Source organism: Dama dama, chromosome 1 (genome assembly GCF_033118175.1).
Source record: "Dama dama isolate Ldn47 chromosome 1, ASM3311817v1, whole genome shotgun sequence".
NCBI lineage: Eukaryota > Metazoa > Chordata > Mammalia > Artiodactyla > Cervidae > Dama > Dama dama.
In genome coordinates this window covers 65,299,233-65,324,080 of record NC_083681.1, presented here as the reverse complement: position 1 = coordinate 65,324,080, position 24,848 = coordinate 65,299,233, and the positions used below count along the sequence as shown (strand labels likewise).

Here is a 24,848-nt window from a genome sequence, read left to right as displayed (position 1 = left end):
ATTGTCAGTGGCTTAGAGAAATTCTGAGAGGTACAGAGAGTCAAGTGGTAGGCTGTGAGGGGAGAAATAGATCCCAGTGAGAATGCCTGACGCGTAGTTGCAGATGCTTCAGACCCAGGAACCACACCTGGCCCCACCAATGCCTGTCGCCTTTAAGATGCCTGCCCCTGCTGTGGCCTGAAGTTCAATTTCTTCTGCCACCTTGGAACCAGTCCTGCACTGTGCTTACTTCTTCCCACCAATCTTTCAAATGCAAGTCTTCAAGAGAGGGTCCTATGGGCTGAGCCTTCTCATGTGTCTGGGCCCTAATTCCCAAACGAGTTACTGACTGCTTCCTGGTGGTGGGGGAGGGGGTGGGGGGCAGGGCTCCTAGGAGGGGGATTTCCCAAGCCCAGGAAGAGTGTGCCAAGGGTGCTCAGCCAACTCCACTTTGGGATACAGACTCCAAAGAAATGAAGGGAAGGACTCAAAGAGATACCTGTACACCCGTGTTCAGAGAAGCACAATTCACAATAGCAAAAAGGTAGAAGCAACTCAGATGTCTGTCAATTGCTAAACGGACAAATGTGTGGTATATCTCTACAATGGAGCATCATTCTGCTTTAAAGAGGAAGGAAATTCTGACACAGGCTACAACATGGATGAACCCTGACAACATTATGCTAAGTGAAATAAAATTAGATATAGGACAAATCATCTTTGTCCATGATTCCACTCATGTGAGGTTTCTGGAATAGTCCAATACACAAAGACAGAAAGTAGAATGGAGGTTACCAGGGGTTGGGAGGAGGGGGAATGAGGAGTTATTTTTAATGCGTGCAGAGTTTCAGTTTGGGAAGATGAAAAAGTTCTGGAGATGGATGGTGGTGATGGTTATACAACCACATGAATGCACTTAATGCCACTGAACTATACACTTAAAAATGGTCGAAATGGTAAATTGTACATAATGTATATTTATCGTAAAAAAAAGGTGCCAAGCATGACACATATCCACGCTGACAACTTTAAGATTTCATTTTCGAGAAGAGGCCCAGAAAGTGACTAATCAGTGGCAATGTGGGCGACTGTCAATCTTGAGTGCTTGCTCCTTCCAGAAAGAAACTGTTGGGACCGTTAGAAGTAAGGTGCCAGCTCCTCAGCCTTGCTCCGCCAAGCAAGCGACCCAGCGAGCTGAGTGGGTTGGATGGGAGACAGCGAGGAGGAGGGGTTACTGTGATGCTTTGAGGAACAAAAGTTCCGTCCCAGCAGGGCGGCTGCTCCTCGGTTTGGCCAAGTTTGACACGTGGGCAGGGAGCCCCATGCTGCTCCATCTCCTGGCTCCTAAGAAGAAGCCAGACATCCAGATATTTATGTGAAATCTCCCGAACTTTAATTGTTGGCAACAGATGCAAATAATATGAGAGTCTGCAGGCTGGGATGAAATCTCTCTCTGGGTTGAATGCCACCCTTGGGCTGCTGGTCTGTGAACTCTGTTTGAGACTAGGGGCCAGGGCCAAAGATAACATCAAGATGTCAGTTTTAATAGTTGATGCTCAGAATCCCCCCAGGAAAGAATGCTAAAGAAAACATAGCTATGAGCTAAAATCAAAATAAGGGTCTTGTAGTACATTCGACTTCCCACGCTAAATTCTCAGATCTTCCGGGGCAGAGTTGGGACTGAGGATTAAACTCCATGGGAACTCAGCCACCCTGCCTGTCCAAGTGGCGGGAAGAGCTCTGCCTCTAAAACTCATTAACCAGGAAACACAGAGTGACACAGAGTGGGAGGATGGAGGCAAAGAGAGAGGCAAAGAGGACAGGGAAGGACGGAAGGAAGAGGGAAGGATGCAGAACAGGTTTTCAGCCTTTTCTCAAGGCCAACTCCTTCTGCAATCTCTGAAATGACTGTTTCCAGCTGGAGCAACCCGTTCTCTGGTTGATGTGGCCCAATCTGAGCAAACTCCGTGAGATAGTGAAGGACAAGTGAGCCTGGTGTGCTGCAGTCCATGGGGTTGCAAACAGTTGGATGCGACTTAGCTACAGAAAAATGATTGATACATTCACTTGGTTTGACTCTTACCTAGTAAATTTGCTCCTGTGAGAAGGTGTCAGAAAGCAGGGGAGAGGGAAATCATTGTGGAGAGGGGCCGGGAAGCTTCTCCATTTTCACTTCTAAAAACTCATTTGGTTTGATGGCCAAACCTGTGGTCAACGTGCTGGCGGTTTCTCTCAGGGCAGGAGATGAGCATCTTACTCCCATCTTCATGAAGTTGCTCACCCAACACCCACACCTGGCCCTTTATGAGTCTCACAGGGACCCTCAGGGGACACTAGGAAGTCAACACAGATCATTAATAAAAGTCTCTCCAACACCACGCTTTTCCATTTCCCAACACAAGTTGTCTAAACATCTTATCGGAGACTAAGCTAAATAACAGAATCATTCTAGTTTGAAAACTGTGAACTCCAATTATTAGATACACCTAGAAAAAAAATTAAAGGTCAAAAGTGAAATTCCCCTTTCTTATTAAATACAAAGAAATTAATGTCCAATATTTGTTGAGTCCAATTTGCTATAATACATTACAAGAACCCTCTCACTGGGAGGAGAGAGTATCTGTTCTGGAAACTACTGCTTGGATCAAGATCATGGTTCCCAGGGGGGATGAATGTCTGTTGTCTTCACTCTCATCTCAGGCTGGGAATCATACTTCCTGGAATCCCCTTCCCCCTGTGGTTCTAGGGGGCAAGTGTGTCAATGAAAGGAGCTTACGTGAGACTTGAAGGCAGAAGTGTAGTTAGTCATTACTCTGGACTGGGGTGAGTGGCCATGTGATTTAAGTCCTCTCCATGAGCTAAGTCACCGAAGTACCACCTTGGACTTATTATACTGCCTTCCTGGTCACCCTTGCAAGCTCCTGGTTCTCCATCTGTCCCAGGCTTAGGCTGGTGTCATTGGTAATTATGTCTAGGATCCTCCAGCTGCAGCCTTCCAGGCATCTCTCTGCCAGCTCTTCCAGGGTCAGTATAATTCCTTATCTCCATCTTCAATCCCTTTTTCCTGTAACACTTGTAGTGGCTCTGACTGATCCCAGCTGAAACACTGGGAAAACATAAACATCATTTTCCTAAAGAGGCACTTATTAGATCTAAGCCAAGATAGCAACTAGGTCAAGATACTCACATTCCATCACTTTCTGGCAACTGATTCCAATTAGAAAGATGAGTTACTTAAACAGCTTATTTTTCACTTACAAGGGAGCTAACCCCTTCTTCTCTTTCTATGATACCCCAAGAACTCATTTCCCTGCTTGAACATGGTGTCAGTTTCTCATCTCTGAACTGGGGATTTCATCCTCTCCAGATAGGATCTGTGGTGCTAGGAAGTTCATTGAAGGCAGTTTCCATTAGTTCTCAAAGAGAGAGTATCTTTTGTTTTTCTTTTGAACTTTTTATTTTGTATTGGGGTGTAGCTTATCAACAATAGTTAACTGCAATAGTTTCAGGTGAATAGTGAAGGGACTCAGCCCAGAGAGAATCTCTTTTTCTTAGATCATGAACCTGGATATTCTGGGACCCTATTTTCCACCACATTTTATAAAACCAAGAAGTCATGGCTTGACATGGATAAAGCAGGGCGCAGAAGTCAGAGAGGGCAAAACAGATCCCTAATGACAGCTGTTGAACCAAAGAATTCAGCCCTGTCCCAAACCAATTTCCATACATTTGAAGATGATTGCATTTAGCCAATACACCTGCTAAAATTTAACACAATTCAGCTTCTGTGAGTGGGATTACTTATAACTATCACTTACAACCGGGGATTCTATTAACATTCCCACTCACTTGTATAACTACAGGATGTCAAGGGAGTTTGCGTATTTTCTCCCTGGATGCATTTCTTCTCCTATGAACACCTCCACTGCAGCCATCTGAAGCTCCTTCTTCCTTATACTGTTCATTCTTTGAATCTACTGCCTTGCTTGAGGGTAGCAAGTTAAATCGAGAAGATGAACACTACCTCCCAGCTCATTTATCCCCATGAACTTTTCTCTAAGAGACAGACTGTTGTGATACTTTATCTTACAGAATCCTGACCGAGAGTAGATTTTCAACCAAGACCTTGGCATTCAACTCACTGTTTAAGGCCTCTCTGGGAAAGTCTCTACTCATCATAACCCTGAATTTCTTTATTCACTGGAAAAGAGCTAAGAGGGTCAATTAAAATGAATTTCACAGGTCCTTGAACTGCCTTCTTCCTACGTTCTTCCATTTTTAATTTTTTGGAGGCTGGTGCCGTTTTGAGGGTTCCAATCTCCAAGGCCAACCGTTACTGTGCTATTTCTTTTCTTTTCATGAGCTTCGGATCCATGAACACGATGTAGGAATGAGCCATTAAGTTAGGGGTGGGCAAATGACAAAGCCAGATCCAGCCCATTTTGGTAGTTACTGGAACAGAGGCACATTTATGCACTTATGTATTGTCTATGGCTGTTTTTGTAGTTGCTACAGAAACCCTATGGCTGCAAAGCCAAAGTATTGTGTTATCTGACTCTTTACACAAAATGTTTACTGATCTCTGCTCTAGATTAGTGTTTCTCAACTGTTTTCTCAAATTAGTGCCCATAAAAATGAGATGAAGGAGCTCACATCTTGATAAGATTTTGGGGGCACATTGTTCAGGAAGGTCTCCCTAGATCACTTGGGGCAGGACATAACCTGGTATATGCTTGGGATACCACTAGTCTTTCCAACACCTCTGGGTACTGACACACGATCTACACCTTGACTTTGTAGGTCCTGTGTTTTGACTCCCACAGAGATTTTGATTTTGGTCAAGGCCAAGGTTACTATTGTTCATGAGTGGTGGTGGTGACCTCCTGGGTATCCTGACTTCCTGTGCAACTGTCCCTGTAGCATAAAAGGAGACTTATAAGAGCGCAAAGATGCTCCCATCACTGGTGGACCCATTGGAGCCATTTGTGGTTCAAAGCTATTCACCAGCACACCTGTGCCAGAGTCAGTGCATGTCCTGAGTATGTGGTCAGAACCTGTTCAGTATCACAGTCACGTGCCCCTTTCCCTCAAACACTGAAGTCACTATGGGCATAGTTAATGCCCATCTTCTGAACTGACATCCCAGGTCCCTCCAAAATGGACTGGTGTCCACGACTTTACCTCCAAATTCCAACCATGCCAGGTGTGGAATCCTTAAACACCCATCATATTTTGAGGTCCCATCAGCAGTCTCTCGTCTTTTCTCATTTTATTAGGGTATACATTCATTGCAGAAGGCACGACAGAAGCAGCTGTCCATTGAACAATAAAGGGGTTAAGAATCATTTACACCAACAGGAAGAATGAAACTGCAGATTTATTTGAAAGTATAAAAATTAAAAAAAAAATCCAATCAAAAAAGCAACCACACATAACCTTTCCAGTTTACATCAACTTTGAATGTCACATGCTATTTATTAACCACTTCCTTGTGTTTTTTAAAAATGTCAATTTCAAAGTAAAGGGACTGAGGGCAAGTGATAAGTGATCACAGTGGAACAATTTCAACGCTAAAATAAATGCTGATCTTATTTGAGAAAAGGGAGCAGAGGTGGTTTTCTGGTTGGCACAGATTTATGCCATGTATTAAAAAAAAATATCCTCGTTGGAATGAGTAAAAGAAATAATGCTGGCCACTTATTTGCTATCTTAAGTAGGGGAAAAAGCAAAACTCTGCTGCTTTGGTGTCCTATTTATATCTTTTTTAAAAAACCCACCATTTAAAAAAATCAAATCTATAATAAAAATGTCCCTGTGTTTATTTTAAAAAACAACATTAAGAGGCTCTTCTTATCGACTAAGACCATTTGTCCTTTCTAAGATGCCTGGAAGCTGAAAAGCGCGTGAAATTAATTCACTGCACAATTAATTAAAATTAGAATCCTTTCCTCTAAACAATTTCCAGAGCACCAGAAAGAAGCAGGGGCCCACCAAGGGGAGAAATGAAGACAGTGTGACTCATGTGAGAGGAAGTGATCAGCCAGAGCTCCTCACACACTCCGGCTGCCACTTAAAGTTCTCTCTGCACTGGACTACTCAGAAAATAACGCGTGTTATTTTAAAAACGAAAAGAGTGAGCAACTAGGTTTCTTTTCTTAACTTGAAAATCACCAAGTGGCTAGCTTTCCTGTAGCACACTTTGAATTTGGTTAGAAAAAAAAAAATCGTCTACAGAACAGGATCACTGAATGCCACTTCATCCCTGCTCCTGCAGGCTCTGTTTGAATTAGCATCAAAGAAGTTACTGAGCATGTGGGAAGCAGGTCTGCATGACAGCTGCCCCGAGTGGCTCCACCTGGTTCCAGTTTTGTCCCCCGCCCCCCGGTTAGTCAGTGTGGTTTCTTGACAAATAACATCTACATTTCCACCCATGACTTCCTGAGGGGGTGGGCGCTGTGGCTGGCTGGGCAGGGAGAAAGGAAAGCGAGCCTGAACACAGAGACCATGAACTGAGGGAGAAAGGCATTGGTCTTTCTGCATCCTTCACGAACTCGATAAATAAAAACTCAAAGTGCAACAATGCACAGACGCCTGGCACACAGGGCCGTCTGGGGGCGGGGGGACTGGTTATTAGAGCTCAGCGGGACAAAGGTGTGATCTTGTGCATCTTTGCTTGGACCTCGCTAATGGAAAAACAAACAAAAGACAGCTTTCCTATACACATATAAATAGTCCCTTAACTAGAAGGGAAAAAACAAACACACTGTTTCAAATGCATTTCTAAGAGATTATATATAAAAAGAGTCCGAATGGCAAATCTTGACTCCAAACTGTCTGTTATCCATGTCTCTCAGAGAAGAAACTATGGGATGTCTGGAGAGGTCTGATTCTCGCTCTGACCCTAATCCTAAACCTTGGTGCTGGTATCTATCTGGCTGGGCCTTGGGAAGTTGGGGGGGTGGTGAGTGCCGCCCAGGAATGCGGAGCTCTCGCGGCGGGTGCTGAATTAGGTTTTCATGTGAATTAGAAACCCACAGTGTCCTCAAGCCCGACTGCACAGGTAGAATGACTTCTGAGTGTCTGGGGGGACTGGGGAGGTGAGGGTTGAAGCTGCATGAATGGGCAAGGCAGGCTGGGCATGGTTTACAGGGACAAAAGGACCAGATCAGATTTCTGGCCAACTCAGGTTTAGTCCTCATCCCTGGGCTAAGGCAGGTCACAGCTGGGAGGGTGATGATCAGAAACCAGGGAAAGGGCTGTGGACCAAAGCAGACCCCGGTTCTTGGCAGCCTGTATTTTAGGAGCTGAGAACTCAGATAAACTAGTGGTGGGGGCTCCCTCCTTATTCTGGGATGAGGCTGATGATATATGATGCTGGAAAAAGCTCTCAAAATGAGGATTCTTGGGCAAATTGTTAAATCCAGAATCTCTCCAGAATTGATGGTTTCAGAGTCCTTCAGAAAACCAAAATGACACTGCTGACTTCTGAAGGACGTTACTCCCAGCAACAGTTTTCTTTGGCCCCAGCCTCTGCTGACCCAAGAGCAACGTGCAGCTTCGTGCAACATCCAATGACAGCCTCCTGGGAGGATCACCCAACCCAAATCCCCAGGTGGAGCTCTAAGGTCACAGCCCACACAGAATTTGGTCCAGTCTCCTCTGCCCTTCTGAACATCCCACATGACACAAACACTGCTTTCTCAGTACTTAAGTACCACGTTCTCCCGCCACCTGCAAACTTACGCCACCGCCTCAGCAAGATTCCAACAGTAACAGAAGAATGACGTGGAGGGTGAGGCTGTGATCGTTGGCCTCAAGGGAAGAATAATTGCCCAGAAAAGATGCACCATACAACAGGTCAACTCAGAGGCCAGAACAAGGCAGGTCGCCCTCCAAAGAACATTCCTGAAATCTGGGCAAGGAGGTGAATGGAGAGACAGCTGACACTCCAAATCACTCCTTGAGGGACCCCGAGGAGCTTCCCGTAAGCGCAAGTTGTTAGGACAGTCAAAGTCAGAGCAGATGAACCCATGGAGACTTTGGAAGAGCCGGAGTTTATACGTCTTCGGTGCCCTGGCTGGGCGCGGAGTCCCTGGGCTCAGCGGTGCCCTCCTGCGGGCCAGGCTGCCCCGGGCTGTGGCCGGGGGCGTCCACGCTCAGGAGGCTGCTGGCTGCCTGGGAGCTGGCGCTGTCGGCACTGCCGGAGCGGGAGCGGTAAGGGGGCAGGTCGGCTTGGTTCAAGGACTCAGTGTCTGAAGAGTAGGGTGGCGGAGGAAGGTCGTACCAGGCGGGTCTGTGATGAAGAGAGCAGGGTGGGGTGAGGAGCAGGGTTGGTGGAAGGGAGAGAGAAGAGAACATATTAGGAGCCCAGGCACGGCAGGCAAAGCTGACTTCTGTCTGTTTTTGAGTGGATGATGATGTCAGGACTGAGATTTTTCCCTCCAAGGAGACAGGCAATCCTAGTACTAGGGAAACCAGTGATAAGCAATAAGATGAAGGGAAGGGATCAAAGGTCAGCATGCTCTGGCTGGCTTGTGCCAACTGTACAGTGCCAAATACATAACCTTTGGGAGGGGGAATTCTAAGAAGCCCCCGGCTCATCCTGGGTGGTTCAGCAGGGATGCAGCTGGCCTGAGATTTTGATGGAGACCTTAATGATCCACATTATTGGGGGTCCTTACTGAAAGCCAACTCTTTCTGGTTGTCTGGACTTGGGCATAATAATGACACCTTGCTTGCATTGAGATAACTTCAAAGGCATTTTACTTTCCAGCTATCATTTACAGAAGGCTTCTTGTGAGTCAGGCATTGCACCACCCACCTTATATCCTTTATTTTATTTAGCATTCAGAAGAATGCTAGAGGGAGCCATTACTTGTATGCCCATTGTAATGGGGAGGAAACTGAGGCAAAGGGGCATTAGACAGCTTGCGTGGGGTCACAAAGAGCTAGTAAGCAGCAGTGCTAGGATTTGAACCCAGGAGTTCTGTCTCCAGATGCAGCAGTTTTAACCTTGCTCTACATCTGATGGTCCAAGCACTAAGAACACAGAATCTTAGTGCTTATTTGCAAAGATGTCCTTAAGCACCAGGCCCTGGAGCTCTGTTTATCTTTTATGAGGAGGAAAAATGAAGATTATATAATACAAGAGCTGTCACTGGACGGCTTCAAGGAAGAGCCCAGTTAGCCCAGGAACACTGCCCGCAAAATGCCTCACCAGTGAGTCCCAGGCTTATAGAAGAGGGATCCTGCAGGGTAAGGGATGCTGAGAACTGGGGGCTCAGCTAGCTCTGGTCCTGGGACTTCAAAGTGGGTTCTCTGGGATATGCTGGAGGTCACCAAAGGACAGAGGAAGGCTGAGCAGGCGGGACTGAGGTCCACTACCTACTCCAACTACAGAATTCTGCGTTTGACTTTGTTTGTTGGGGTTTCCTGTACGGCTCCATCTGCAATGAGGGTCCTAAGCTTGAGAATTCTCCCTTTATATTACAGATGATGGCATGCAAAGTTAAGGAACTTATTTATTTACCCTCTCATTCATTCATTCAATTAGAAATCAAACCTCCAACGTGGGCACTGTTCTGCGGTAGCAGGTGGGTCCCCAGAGTTGGGTACATGTGTCCATGTGGCATTACCAAGGAGGAGGAGGGATCTGAACTGGCTGGGATAGCTGTTTGTCCTCAGATGAGTAACTGAAAAACTCAGTTTTCTCATCTGCAAAACTGAGGCAAATATAACCTCGCTTGGTGAGTCACTATGAGGATTAAGCGAGATGATACGTGTGAACTGTTTTGCAAAGACTCAGTACAAGGCAGACACTGCGGCATCTTTGCAGCTGCATGCAGGGATCCCAGGCGTGTGCACAGAGACTCTGCCCCTAAGTGCGACGACCTCCCTTCCCGGCCGCCCCAGGGTCTCCCGTCCAGCACACACCTTTGGTCCAGCAGGGCCTCTGAGTAGGAGGGCGGGGAGCCCACTTCCGACGCGTTCTGCTCGGCCTGGCTGGCCACGTACTGGATGCCGTTGTTGACGTTGTAGGTGACGTTGCAGCGGTGGGGGTGGTCCAGGACCACTAGGCGGGACAGCAGCACGGGGTGCTGCAGCCGGTGCACCGGCAGCGTCATGAGGTTGTTGCGCTTCCGCTGGTGATGCAGGACGAGCGCCAGCAGGGCCACCACCAGCACGAAGATGACGGAGCTGCCGATGATGGCGTAGGTGATGCTGGGGTAGTACACGAGCTGGTTCTCCGAGGTCACAAACACCTGCCCGCTGCCTGGTTCTGGGAGACCCCAGAGGGGAGAGAAAAGGAGAGACGTTACCAGGTGGCTTCACTCACGTGCCTCGAAGTCAGCCCCAGGAGGGGCGTGCAATGTTCCAGCAGCACCATTCGCAGTAGCCGAAAAATAGAAACCGCCCCAATGTCCACCGACTGGGGTGGACAAGATGTGGGCTGTCCATACAATGCAATATTATCCAGCTATAAAGAGTACTGGCACATGCTACGACATGGATGAGCCTCAAAACATTATGCTAAGTGAAATAAGCCAGACACAATAGCCGAAAAGTGGGAACCACCCCAATGTCCACCGACGGGTGGAGAGATAAACAAGACGTGGACTGTCCGTACCATGGAGTATTATCAGGACATAAAGAGTACTGATGCATGCTCTGACACAGATGGGGCCTCAAAACATTACACTGAGCGAAATAAGCCAGACACAAGAGACCACACATTGTATGATTCCATTTATATGAAATGTTCAGGAAACGCAAATTCATAGGGACAAAAAGCTGATTAATGGTTGCCTGGGGCATGGGGGCTCACTGGTGATAGGCATTGGGGATCTTGCTGGGGAGATGGGACTGCTGTAAAACTGGATGTGGTGATGGCTGCACAAATTGATACATTTACTAAAACTCATTGAATTGTAAAGTTAAAATGGGCAAATTTTATATTATGTAATGCACGCTAAGTCGCTTCAGTCGTGTCCGACTCTTTGTGACCCCATGGACTGTAGCCCACCAGGCTCCTCTGTCCATGGGGATTCTCCAGGCAAGAATACTGGAGTGGGTTGTCATTTCTTCTTCCAGGGGATCTTCTCGACCCAGGGATGGAACCCGCGTCTCTTATGTCTCCTGCATAGGCAGGTGGATCCTTTACCACTAGTGCCACCTGGGAAGCCATATATAATGTAAATTATACCTCAATAAAGTCATTAAAAAAAATCAGCCCAGGGGAACATAACATCCAGGGAATGGGAGTGATAATTGCTATGACAGAAAATAGTTTTTCTCTGGAAGTTTATAATATGTATGAGGCACACCAGCCAGTGTGTCCGGGGTTCCTTATGTTGGCGAAGTACTTATTTGATGCCTGGCCCCTTGCCAAGCTTTCAAGATGAACAGCCAGCATTGCACAGGCTAAAATCACGGACTCCGAAGCCATTCAACCCCCAGCAATTCAACTGACTGGCTGCGTGCCCTTTGGAAAGTGGTAAACCTCTCTGCTGTAATTTGCTCATCTATGAAATGGGGATGGTATTAGTCCCCACCTCACTGGGCTGTTCCGAGTGTGAAATGAGTGACTCATTATCAAACACTTAGAACAGCGAACACACTGTGGGTGTTCCAGGCACACATATACATACTTCATGATATCTGTGTGACTCACAGCAACTCCGTGAAGTAGGTGTTGTAACTGCCTTCTTCTTAAGACAAGGACAGGGATGCTCAGAGAGGTTGGGTCCCCTGACCAGGGTCACAGGGTCAGGAGGTGAGGGGCTGTGCCTGATTTGAGCCCCAGTGGTCTGACTTCAGAGCCTCGCCCCTAACACTTTGCCCGCAGCCCCCTAACAAGGCCCGCTAGGCAACCAGCAGGCATTTGCTCAGAAGCCTTTGGATGAAAGCCTGAAACCCACCCACACCCAGCAAGATGCCATTCCCCTCCTCTCCACCTGGAGCAACAGCCCCCACTTCACATACGCAGCGGAAGGGTTTCCCACCAGCAGGACACAGCTGGCAAGGGTGGCCAGGTTCAGGCGGGCCCAGGAAACCAGAGCGGTCCTTCCTCGTGGAAAGCTGGAAGATCTACAACTACCCCCAGCTGTGGCCCCGCCGCAAGAATCATCTAAATGCAGCCTAAGTGCACAAGTCTGAGACCACACCCGGTGCCCGGTCAACCTCTGAAGCCACGAGGAGGTCTGAGTGGGTCCTCAGCGGCCAGTGTGAGCTATGAAGTGGAAGCAGTATTGTGCGCTGGCAAGGGCCAGCCCCGGGCTAAGCTTTCCCACACCCTCGTCACTAATCGCCCACATGCACAACGTTGCATTTCACCTTCTGTATACATTAGAGTGTGCTCACCACCAAAACTTCGGGTCCCACTCATCACCATGGGCTTCCCTAGTGGCTCAGTGGTAAAGAATCTGCTTGCGGTGCAGGGGACGTGAGTTCAATCCCTGAGTTGGGAAGATCCCTTGGAGAAGGGAATGGCAACCCATTCCAGTATTCTTGCCTGGAGAATCCCATGGACAGAAGAGCCTGGTGGGCTACAGTCCATGGGGTCACAAGAATCACACATGACTTAGCAACTAAACCACCGCCACTCATCACCACCATACAGTTGACCCTCTTTATCCATTTCACCCTCCCCCCACACCCCCACCCCTCTGGTAACCACCACTCTGTTCCCTGCACCTCCGTGTTTTGTTTGATTTGGTCTATTCACTTATTTTGTTTGTATTTTATATTCCATATATGCGTGCAATCACACAGTGTTTGTCTTTCTCCATCTGACATCTCACTTAGCACCATACTCTCTAGGTACTGTGGCATGATTTCATTTTTTATGGCTAAGTAATAATCCATGTGTGTGTATATGTGTGTCTGTGTGTGTACACACACAGACCACATCTTTTCTATCCATTCATTCATCTGTTGATGGCCACTCAGGTTGTTTCCATATCTTGACTACTGTAAATAATGCTGCAATGAACATAGGGATGCACATATCTTTTCAAACTAGTGTTTTCATATTCCTTAAATAAAAACTCAGAAGTGGAGTTGCTGGATCACCTGGTATTTCCATTTTTACATTTTTGAGGAACCTCTATACTGTTTTCCATAGTGACTGCACCAATTTGCATTCCCTTCAACAGTGCATGAGGAGTCCCTTTCCTCTTTTTCTATTGTCATAAAAATATATGTAACATAAAATTTACCATTTTAACCAGTTTCAGGTGAGCAGCAGTTCAGTGACATGAAGTTACATTCACACTGTTGTGCAACCACTACCATGATCCATCTCAAGACTTTTTCATCATCACAAACTAGTGATGTGAATTTTTAGTGTTTGCATTCTTTCTGTCATCCTCACCAGCTTCACTAGACCAGAGGGAATGGCTGGGAGAGCCCCTTTTGGTGGGGGATGGTGTCGGGGAGAGAATAAGAACTGAATGAGCTCCGTTCCAGGAAGATGTACCCCTTCGTTATCTTTGACCGCACTGGGTCTTTGCTGCTGTGCGTGGGCTTTCTCTAGTTGTGGGGAGCAGAAGCTACTCTCTAGCTGTGGTGTGTGGTTTTCCCACTGCGGTAGCTTCTCTTGTTGCAGAGCATGGGCTCTAGGCGTGCAGACTCAGTAGTTGCTGCACATGGGCTTAGTTGCCCCGAGGCTTGTGGGATCCTAGCTCCTGGACCAGGGATCCAACTCGTGTCCTTTACATTGGCAGGTAGATTCTTAATCACTAGACCATCAGCAAAGTCCCTGAGATGGACTTCTTAAAAGTCGATGGATTTTCACATGGAAAATAAATGGTTCCAGAGATCTTAAAACACTAACTTGCATGTAACCACTTGAGATTTTAAGAATCCAGGAGGGAGCTCTTAGTGAATGGAATGTAAAATGCTTGCTGGTGAGAAGCTGTGACCACATTTGCTCGAGAAATTATGATGTTACATAACTCAGGGGTGCCTGGTTTCCGCTCTGTATGTAAAATGTCATCTTGCATTAATTCATTAACTAGACTCACTTTTCTTAAGAGCTTAATGAGCCCGCGAGCCAAATTACTAATATCAGAGTTGCCTGGGACCTGAGTTCCAAGTGCATAATCCACGGATAATGAAGTTTCCATTTGTTCTGGCTTTCCCTCAAGCTCATGCCCTCCTACTCACTGTCAAGCAGCTTGAACTCCTGTCCTGCATCTGTGGCTTCTGCTGCATTAATTCCAGGCAATTTGGTTACCTCCAGAGACCACTGAAGCTCAAAGCTTCCGGGGCTCTGGCTGCTGCGCGTGGTGGAGACAGCTGTGCTCCAGAGCTGCTCATCACCTCGGTCACAGCTTTGTGTAGTTACCATGACAGTTTTCGAGCGGACGGTAGATGTCCTGGGGAGGAGAAGGGCCTTTTTCTAACTCATACAGAGGTGATATCCGGACTGACAGAGGGACTAAAGCAGTGGACGCTTGTGACTCGGAGTTCCTTGCTTCTAAAACGTTCCCTCCTCCAGATTCAAACTGTATTTCCTCTAGCACACAATTATTCACCTCTCAGACTGGGCTTCTCTAGTGGCTCAGACAGTAAAGAATCTGTCTGCAATGCGGGAGACCTGGGTTTGATCCCTGAGTCGGGAAGATCCTCTGGAGAAGGGAGTGGCTACCCACTCCAGTATGCTTGCTTGAGAATTCCATGGAGAGAGGAGTTTCATGGGCTACAGTCCATGGGGTTGCAAAGAGTCAGACACGACCAAGCGACTAACACTTTCACTACTTTCAGACTAGGCAAAGGGGAAGTATGAGTTCACATCTTGCCAGGAAAACAGGTATAATTATTCATGCATGACAGGTACGAGGGTAAATTGGTACAAACTAGGGTAGTGATTGGGGTTAACAATATAGATCAAAATAACAAATGTACATTAACAATATATATCTAAATAGAGAAAGTACATATCATTTGACCCAGCTTTTCCACTCTTATGAATCTAACAGATATATTCACGCAAATGAGAAACAACTCTTTAATACAAATATTCATGGAAGTATTGTTCACAATAGCAAATATATCTAGAAAGATATATCAAGAAAAGATCTAAACGTCCATCATTTGTGGACTGGCTAAATAAGCTATGGTGCATCCAGACAGTATCATACCTATTTAAGAAACTATGGTAGCTCTACATAAACTGATGTGAAATAGTCTGAAAGATATTGTGCTAAGTGCGGGGAAAAAAAAGTCCAGTGGAGAATGTTTTGAATATTTCTAGAAGGAAACAGAACTAGTAAAACTGGGAGAGAACTTTCCCAGTACTTTTCATTGTTTACTCTTTTCTGCTCTTTATTATTTATACTGTATTATCCAGTCAAAAAATAAGCATCTTGTCTCTTCTTCTGGCTCTGCCTAGGCTGAGGTTTTCCTTCCTTCTCTCCCTGTCGTGTGAGGGCTCCTGGGGGTTCACGTTTCACTGTCACTCACTCACTCAAGATCCCTGAGTCCAGAGTTCCTGTCCTAGAAGCGACACTGCCCTGTTCAAATGGATACCTCACCATTATCCTGAAAACGCCATTGCTTCTTTAAAAAAATTATTTTTAAAGTTAATTTTCCTCTAGATTAAGTATCTTTAAAGTCAAGTTTATTGAAGTAACCGACACATGATAAAACTTACCCTTTTAAAATATACAGTTAGATGAGCTGAGTAAGGAAGATCCCCTGGAGGAGGCACAGCAACCCACTCCAGTATTCTCGCCTGGAGAATCCCACGGACAAAGGGGCCTGGGGGGCCACTGTCCACAGGGCTGCAAAAAGTTGGACGTGACTGAAGCGACTTAGCACCCACGCACAACTAAACGCAACAGTCGCATAAACATCACCACGAGCAAGATATCAAACCTTTCCATCCCTCCCCTTGTTAGCAGCCGCTGGAAACCACCGGTCTGTTTTCTGTCCAAATAGATTCATCATTTCGAGAAAGTCAGGGAAGGGAATCTTTTGGTAAGTAGCCTACTGTGCGTGGCTTCTTTCACGCAGCATAACGCCTCTGAGATGCACCGGGCTCCTCTGAGTACAGTGTTCCTTGCATGGAGACTCACAGTTTCCTTATCCCTCCACCAGTTAACGGAGGGAAGAGGTTGTTTCCAGTTTCTGGAGTGCAGATCTTTACGCTGACATATATTTTCTTCTTTAGGGAGTATATACCTAGGGGTAGGCTGCTGGGTCATACGGAAGGTGTATGCTTAACTTTGTAAGAAACTATCACACTGTTCTTCAAGGTGGCTGTCGCAGTAAGCCCTCCCCAATCGCTCTGCAACCTCACAGCACATAACATCGCTAGCCCTGTCAGTTTCAGCCAGGAGCACAGGTGTGTAGCGGTACCTCTCTGAGGTTTTAAGTTGCATTTCTCAGTGACTAATGATGTTGAGCATCTGTTCATGTGCTGATTTGCCATCTGTATATCTTCTTTGGTGAAACATCTATTTAAATCTCTTGCCCATTTCAAAACTGGCTTGTTTGACTACTTATTGAGTAGTAAGAGTCCGACAGACATTCTGGGAGACAAATTCTTCTCCAGATGTGTGTCTCACAAGTATTTTCTCCCAGACTGTGGCCTGGCTTTTCACCTACTTCACAGGATCTTTTTGAAGAGAAGTGTTCAAAATTTTCTTATGAAGTCCATTGTATTAATTATTTCTCTTGTGTTTTGTGCATTTTGTACTCTATCCAAGAAATCTTTGCCCAGAAGACGTTTTATAGCTTTAGCTCTTACATTTACATCTATGATCCATTGCAAGTTAATTTTTGTTTATGGTACAAGGTGAAGTTTAATGTTCTTTCTTCCCCTCCCTTTGGATATCCTATTGTTCCAGGACCATTTGTTGAAAAGCCTATCCTTTTTTTATTGAATTACCTTGGCACCTTTGTTGAAAATCAATTGAGCATACAAGACTGGGTCTATTTCTAAATGATCTATTCTGTTTGATTGAGTTACATGCCAATCCTTATGCCAGCAAGTGTGCTGAGAACTACAGCTTTATGGCAAGTCTCAAAATCGGGTAGTGTGAATCCTGTGTTTTCTTCCAAATTGAATTTTTCTGATTATAAAAATACATTAAAATTTAAAGTAATATAGAAATGTTCATGACAGACAACCTCTCCCGCCCCCTCCCTACTAGAAAAAGAAGTTCACAGTCTGGTGTAGACTAGGGGTTGGCAAACTTCTCTGTCAAGAGTCAGACAGTGTGTTGTACAGGTTAAGCCACAAGCACCTCAACTCTTGTCTCTGAAGTGGTGGTGGTTTAGTTGCTAAGTTGTGTCCAATTCTTGAGACCCTATGGACTGTAGTCTGCCAAGCTCCTCTGTTCTTGGGATTCTCCAGATATGAATACTGGAATGGGTTCCCATTTCCTTCTCCAGCAGATCTTCCTGACCCAGGAATTGAACCTGGGTCTCCTGCATTGCAGGCAGATTCTTTACCAACTGAGCTAAGAGGGAAGCCCTCTGTAGTGCAAAGCAGTTACAAACAGTACATCAGTGAATGAGTGTATTTGTGTCCCAAATCTGATTTACAATGACAGGCAGCTGGACCAACCACTGAGAAACTATCATTTCATAGATTTCTCCACGCCACTGTTTATATTCTCTTATTGTGAGACTTTGGAGAAGGCAATGGCACCCCACTCCAGTACTCTTGCCTGGAAAATCCCATAGACGGAGGAGCCTGGTAGGCTGCAGTCCATGGGGTCACAAAGAGTTGGACACGACTGAGCGACTTTACTTTCACTTTTCACTTTCATGCATTGGAGAAGGAAATGGCAACCCACTCCAGTGTTCTTGCCTGGAGAATCCCAGGGATAGGGGAGCCTGGTGGGCTGCCGTCTATGGGGTCGCACAGAGTTGGACACGACTGAGGCGACTTAGCAGCAGCAGCATTGTGAGAATTATGGCTGTATTGCATGTATGTATGTGACCAGGTATTAGATTTTAGCAGGAAAAAAAATTTCCAGGAATTTATCAACTTCAGATTAATAATCCTTTAGGAAAAGTGATAATAGTTCTTAAAATTTCCAGTTAAGGCAGAGAAAACAATTATTACATTTTACAACTGATTTCATTCTAAGTGTTCTTTTAATTCAGCTTCAGGAAGATTGTACTTTTTGAGATCTTTCATGTGTAAAAATGCCTGAGTATCTTTATTAAGCCTGAATAATCATGTTACTATATATAATTTTCATATGTCAAAAGTTATTTAAAAAATCATCTAGATATAGTTTTAAACACTGTAGAGTCAAATAAAATAGAAGATTAAAAATATAAACCCAGCCAAACAAAAAACAGGCAGCAGATCAGATTTCGCCCGCTGGCCCTAGTTTGCAGACCCATGAAGTAGAGATCCCTCAAAACTCTTCTTTGTGTATATACACATGTACAGAAATTCTTCAGGTTATACAGACATTTCTACAAATGGACATCTTTCCTCACCTCTGCACACGTTTGTTAAGGAGCTATGTAGAATCCCACTACATAGGTAACTCACAATTTATATCACCAGCCCCTGACTTATGTACATTTTGGTTGTTTTTTTTTTGGTGGGGGGGGCACTAATGTAAACAATGCTATAGTAACATTCAGGCAGACCAACCAGACTATGACAGCCGAGAGGGGAGGGCTGGGTTTACTGGTCTACCTTCTATACTCACTGCCCCAGACAAAAGATAAATATGTTAATCTTTGGTCACTGATACAACGATTTCTTAGGATGGGCTCTGGTTGCTGGTTATTTCCCGGGCCATCTAGTCTCTGGGGCTGTCCTGAACACTCTCCTTTTCTTTGACCACACTGAGCCACCAAGCGTGGTCAACTGCTGCTATGCAGGGCTTCTCCAGCCTCTGCTTCCGGTGTCCAACAGGTCCAGGCCAGGAAGAGAAACCTCCTTGGGGTCTTACTAGCTTTAGCCTCTTTGTCCTCCAATCTTTCTGCAATACCCTCATCAGTCTGAACACGACCCAGCTCTGTCGCTGTGGCATTCTTGTAAAGTTCTTCAGGTCCAGGACTCTGAATGGCTCACATCACCCTCCCCAGCCACACATTCAGACTGCAGCCTTCCCTGCCTCGGCTTCTCAGTACCAACCCTGGAGGGTGTTGGAGTGTTGCGTGGCTATTTGCTTTGTGGCCTGTCCCCCACTGAAATAGTACGAATAATACCAACCACCACCACCCATGTTTACTTTGAACTCAGAGTAATAATAATCTTATCACCATCTTCATGATCGCTGAAGCCCTCATCCTACCAGCAGTATCTTATGTGTTTACATGTGAATTCTGATTTTGTATTCCTTAAGCCAACTGCAGTGAGTTGGACGATGTCCCTCCATCCAACTAGGAACCTCAGAATGTGACCTTCCTTGGAATAATGATCTCTAAAGAAATAATTGACGTAAAGACCTTGAGATGAATTAGGGAGAACTCTCAGAGTGTCCTTACGAGAGACAGAAAAGGAGAAGGTCCAGAAACAGACAAGGGAATAGTCATGCAGAGATGGTGGCAGAGGTTGCAGCCCCCAAGCCAAGGACACTAAAGCAGAAGAGAGGAGAGAGACGTAACTCTCCTTAGAACTTCTGCAAGGAACTAACACTGCCAGCACCCGCATTTCAGACTTCCGGTCTCTAGAACTGTGACAGAACAACTGTGCTGTTGTTTTAAGCCACCGGGGTAGTAGCGATTTGTTTCAGCAGCCCTGGGAACCGGATACACCATCCTATGAAGTCAACCACTTTACAGAGGAGGAAATGGGGGCACGGGGAGGTTAAGTCACTTGCCCAAGTCCTCCCGACACTGTTAATAATAGTAATAGTAATAATAATAACAACTAGCTAATGTCAGAGCTGGTTAGAGAGGGAACTGGGAGGAACCTAGCCAGTCTGGCTCCAGAATCCTTGCTCTTCATGTATGACTTTCTTTCATGTTCATGTTTCATGTTCATGTCTTTCAACATGAAGAGGAGTTTCAGTGGGCAAAGGCCGGACTCTCCTGTTGAAGTCCTACTCAGGGCCAAATACAACCATGGAAATACAGCAGGTATTCAGCAAGTACTTTTTTTGGGGGGGAGGGGGCGGTGCGTGGGTTCTTCATTGTGGTGCGTGGCCTTCTCTTATTGCAGCACTCGGGCTTCCTTGCCCCATGGCATGTGGGATCTTAGTTCCCCGACCAGGGATTGAAGCCTGCATTGGAAGGCGGCTTCTTAACCACTGGACCACCAGCGGAGTTCCTGCAAGTACTTTTTGATATCTGTAAACTGACTTTGAAACATGGGAATTCACAACCTCTGCATTTACAGAAAGAGTCAAACACTGAATAAGGTGACCTTGATGAGGGCAACCTTGAAGCTGAGGCAAGTAGGCCCCCTACTGCTAATCTCCGTCCCGTATGCACAATTTCACTTCATCCTTACGATAACTCTGACTTACAGATGGGGAAACTAAAGCCCACGGAAGGTCACAAAGCAAACACGTGGTACAACTAGTATCTGTGCCCAGGAGTCTGATGCCAGAAGCTGCCGCACGGTCCCAGGTAGTTCTCTCTGCCCTCCCCTCCCCTTTTCTGCCTCTCCTATCCAGTTGTCTCCCCACCTTATTGTTCTTGCAATGGAGTCCTTTCTCCAGTAACTCCATTGACTCTGATCAACATATTCTGAAATGTCTTTGGTGAGATGGTAAGAGGTATTTCATGAGAAAGGGTACCTTGGTCAAAGAGGTATGAGAAAAAGTGGACTAGACAAATTAAACCACTTTCTTTGTAGCTGTTCAGAGTGCAAGCTTTGGAACCAAACTGTCTAGATTCAGTCCTTGGCTTTGCCACGTATTAGCTGTGTGACCTACAGCAAGTTACTCTACCTCTCTGTGCCTAAAAATCCTCATCTGTGAAACAGGATAACAGCAGAACTCCCCCCACGGGGTTGTTTTATGGATAAAATGAGAACATACATAAAAAAGAGGTTAGAACTTTGGTACACAGGAAATACTCAACAAAGCCTAGCTAATATTAATAGCTATCATTATAGGATTTTTCAGAGTCTTTATTAGGCAACTGTATACTTTGATCTTAAAGTCCATCTTAAAGGAAATCAGTCCTAAATATTCCTTGGAAGGATTGACACTGAAGCTGAAGCTCCAATGCTTTGGCCACCTGATGCAAAGAACTGACTCATTGGAAAAGACCCTGATGCTGGGAAAGATTGAAGGCAGGAGGAGAAGGGGACGACAGAGGACGAGATGGTTGGATGGCATCACTGACTCAATGGACATGGGTTTGAGTAAACTCCGGGAGTTGGCGATGGACAGGGAGGCCTGGCGTGCTGCGGTCCATGGGGTCGCAAGATGTCGAATACGACTGAGTGACTGAACTGAACTGAACTGATACTGTGATGCTTCATGGGAGAATATGGCTATTTCATCAACCTGTTGCTTTTCGGAGATGGACAGAACACACATGCTAAGTTGCTTCAGTCGTGTGTGACTCTTTGCGACCCAATGCACTGTAGTCCACCAGGCTCCTCTGTCCGTGGGATTCTCTAGGAAAGAATACTGGAGTGGGTTGCCATGCCCTCCTCCAGGGGATCTTCCCAACCCAGGGACTGAACTGGCATCTCCTGAGGCTCTTGCCTGCAGGCAGGTTCTTTACTGCTGAGCCATTGGGGGAGCGCTGGACAGAACATACATCACGTTCTAAATAAGCACATTCCCAACATTCTGGAAGTCATCTTTTTACAGATCATAGGGGCATCCCTGGCCTTCAGGTTGTTGGAGGAAGCTCTGTGGCTGCAGCTAAAAAGCTAAGAGGCAAAAGGTGAGAAGCAACTGCCTAGCACCCCTCCCCCTCCATCTCCAGGCCACACCCAGTTACAGTCCAGCACCCCCATCACTGACTGAAGTCGGCCAAGTACCAGGAGCCCAGACTGTGTGGCAGCTCCTGTGAATTAGATAAGAGATTCCATCACTGGGAAGGCTGCCCCACACCCTGCCATCTTGACACCTGACAAGACCAAGTAGGCAGGAGCTGGTCCTGTTTAAACATGCAAAGAGCCCAAGGCTGCCCTGGGTCTGTTCTCTGGAAGCTTGAGTTCATCATGGTCCCTGCATAATCAGTTCCTCGGTGCTACATCTGTCTGTTAAACCTTATTACCCAGGGAAATGCTGAGTGAGCACACTTGGAGCTTTGAGTGCAGAGAGCTTGCTGAATAATTTAGGGGAAAGGTTTGGTAACAGAAGATTACAAGTGGGGCTCCCTAGGGGGAGTGTTATTGACCATGAACACATACACAGCTTCTGGAATTTCAGAAAATCTTAATATGATGACTGGGGCCCCTGCACCCCAGAGGGAAGCGCTATTCGTTTTGCACATACTGGGGTCTTGTGCTTCGGTCCCAGCGCTGGCAGGACACAGAGTCCTTAAACGGGAGCTCGGACACCTCTGATCCCACAGGACCTCTGCCCACAAGCCCCAGTCCTCACGCCCACGTCCCACGCCCCCCATGGCTGCCGCCATCATAGCGGTCATGTCACCTCCACCCTGCCCCCAGTCTTGCCCTCCAGTCTCTTTTCCCTGAGCTGTGGGGTGCTCCTTCTAAACCCTAAATTCATTGGCTCATGTTTATTTCACTCCTCTACTCAAAACCCCTTAGTGGTTTCCCACATACTCGGCTCACTTGCTAAGTTGTGTCTGACTCTTTGTGACCCCGTGGACTGCAACACGCCAGGCTTCCCTGTCCTTCACTATCTCCCAGAGTTTGCTCAAACTCATGCCTATTGAGTCAGTGATGCCATCCAACCATCTCATCCTCTGTCATCCCCTTCTCCTCCTGCCTTCAATCTTTCCCAACATCAGGGTCTTTTCCAATGAGTCGGCTCTCCACATCAGGTGGCCTACTGGAGCTTCAGCTTCAGCATCAGTCCTTCCAATGAACACTCAGGGTTGATTTTCTTTAGGATTGACTGGCTTGATCTCCTTGTTGTCCAAGGGACACTCAAGATAGTCGGTATAAGACCCCGATGTCCTCACTATGGCCTCCTAGTCCTAAATGATCTTGCCTCTGATATCACTCCAACATTCACTCCTGCCCCCTCTCTGGCTCCTTTTGCTGCAGACCCACTGGCCTCCTTGCTGTGTTTTTAGGACACACCAGGCACATGCCTGCCCCAGGGTCTTTGCTCTTGCTGTGCTGTCTGCCCAGGACAGGCCTCCCCGGGCAGCCTCATCGTTTACACCCAATTCCACTCAAGTCTCTGTTCCTAGGCCAGCGTCATGGGGTGGCTTCCTGGGCCACTGACATCCATTTCCACTCCTACCCTGCTTTATATGTCTTCATAGCACTCAAGACCACCTGTCACTGTTCGGTGCATTTGTACCAAATCATCTCTCTCCTGCTGGAACGTAACTCTGTGTGGGCATACCCGGATTCCGCTCACTCACGGCTGCATCCCCGATGCCAAACCTGGCGCTCTGTAAAGATGCGCTGGGGGAAGTGAGCAGAGTGTCTCTAGCTCTGCGGCTCTGTCCGTCTCAGTCTCAGCACACTGCACGCCCACCAGAAGCCCCTACATCTTTCATGTGAGACTAAGCGCCCTACGAGCCAAGTGCTTCGTGGCTATGAGCCGAGTTAGCTGCACAGATGAGAAAAATAAGTCTCAAAGAAGTAAGGTCACTTGCCCCAGATCACACAGCCAGGAAGAGACAGAGTTGAGACTGGAGCCCAGGTTTCTGACCACATCCAGAGGACAAATGGGAAGGATGGAGTGAGCTCTGACCAGAGGCTGCCGGCCCGGGAAGGCTGGAGGCGGGCAGATTAGGCGTGGGCATCTGATGTGAGCGGCTGGGGAGGGATCGTATTTGGTTTTCTCTGATTGATCCTAAAGCTGGAAATGGGGACAAAATTTAGGGAAGCTCTCAATTACTAATCAAATCTTGGATGCTTTGGGCCCATAGTAACAGCAGTTAGTGCTTGGCTCCCTGGGCTGATGTGGGAGGTTGAGGGTCGGAGTTCTGCTTTGACACGTGGTCTGGCCAATGCCCATCTGTATATTCAGTTTCTCGCAGACTACCCCAACCGTACCCCCAGATCTGCCTGTGTCCCCGTGACACCCTGGCCAGTCTACTCCTCATTCTCCTCATTTGTAAAGTAGGGGCGGTGCAGCCAGCGTGCAGCGTCTCTATGGGGCTTAGAGCTGACACACGTGATGTCCCCACCCTGGAGGGGTGAGCCTAAGGTCATCGGGTACCTGGCTGCTCACAGAGGGAAGTGAGGTGTAGTATGAATGATGACAGGTCCAACCAATGAACCACAAGTGGCGTGCGTGATGGTCAGCTGACATCTGGGAGTCTGGTGGACAGGCTCAGGGCTCTAGTTCAGCTACAGACCTCACGAGTGATACGGAGCAATCTCCCGCACCTTTTGAAGTCTCGTCTGTAATGTCAGGATTCAAAACTTGCCTGCCTCAGCAGAGTTGACAGGAACATTAAAGACTGTTGTTTTCAATTTAAGCCAAGTGAACTGACCGTGAACTGGCTGCTGTGACTTCCCCTTGTCTGTTGAAAGACGCTGATCCCTTCATACCTGAGCTGACTGGCAGACAAGAGGAAGTGGGGGAAGAGGGAGGCTGAGGCTTTCCAAGGCTTGTGTGAGAGTTAAGGACCTCTGGTTGAGGCTATGCTCATTTATCACTTACGGAGCCCAGATTGACGGTCAGGCCCTGGGCTCAGAGCTGGGGACTCCAGCACCCAAACGGCAGAGACCTGACTCTAGGGATGCTCACATGGCAGAGGCCCTGGGCCCCTACTTCTCTCCAGGCTCCCCCAGAATCACCTCTACCAGCCTTCAGCCACATCCTCTC

General features: G+C 46.9%; 1 protein-coding gene across 8 annotated transcripts in view; it reads right to left on the bottom strand.

The window, feature by feature from the left end:
- Nucleotides 1-5,338: 5,338 nt before the first annotated feature.
- Nucleotides 5,339-24,848, bottom strand: part of LDLRAD3 (low density lipoprotein receptor class A domain containing 3) — a 259,085-nt gene continuing 239,575 nt past the window's right edge. For all 8 annotated transcript variants that reach the window (XM_061151990.1, XM_061152000.1, XM_061152015.1 and 5 more), the window contains 2 exons: nucleotides 9,913-10,258; nucleotides 5,339-8,272 (listed from right to left, as the gene is read on the bottom strand). In XM_061151990.1, coding sequence (XP_061007973.1) covers nucleotides 8,035-8,272; nucleotides 9,913-10,258 — 584 coding nt within the window. In that variant the 3' untranslated portion in view covers nucleotides 5,339-8,034. The remainder of the gene's footprint in view (nucleotides 8,273-9,912; nucleotides 10,259-24,848) is intronic.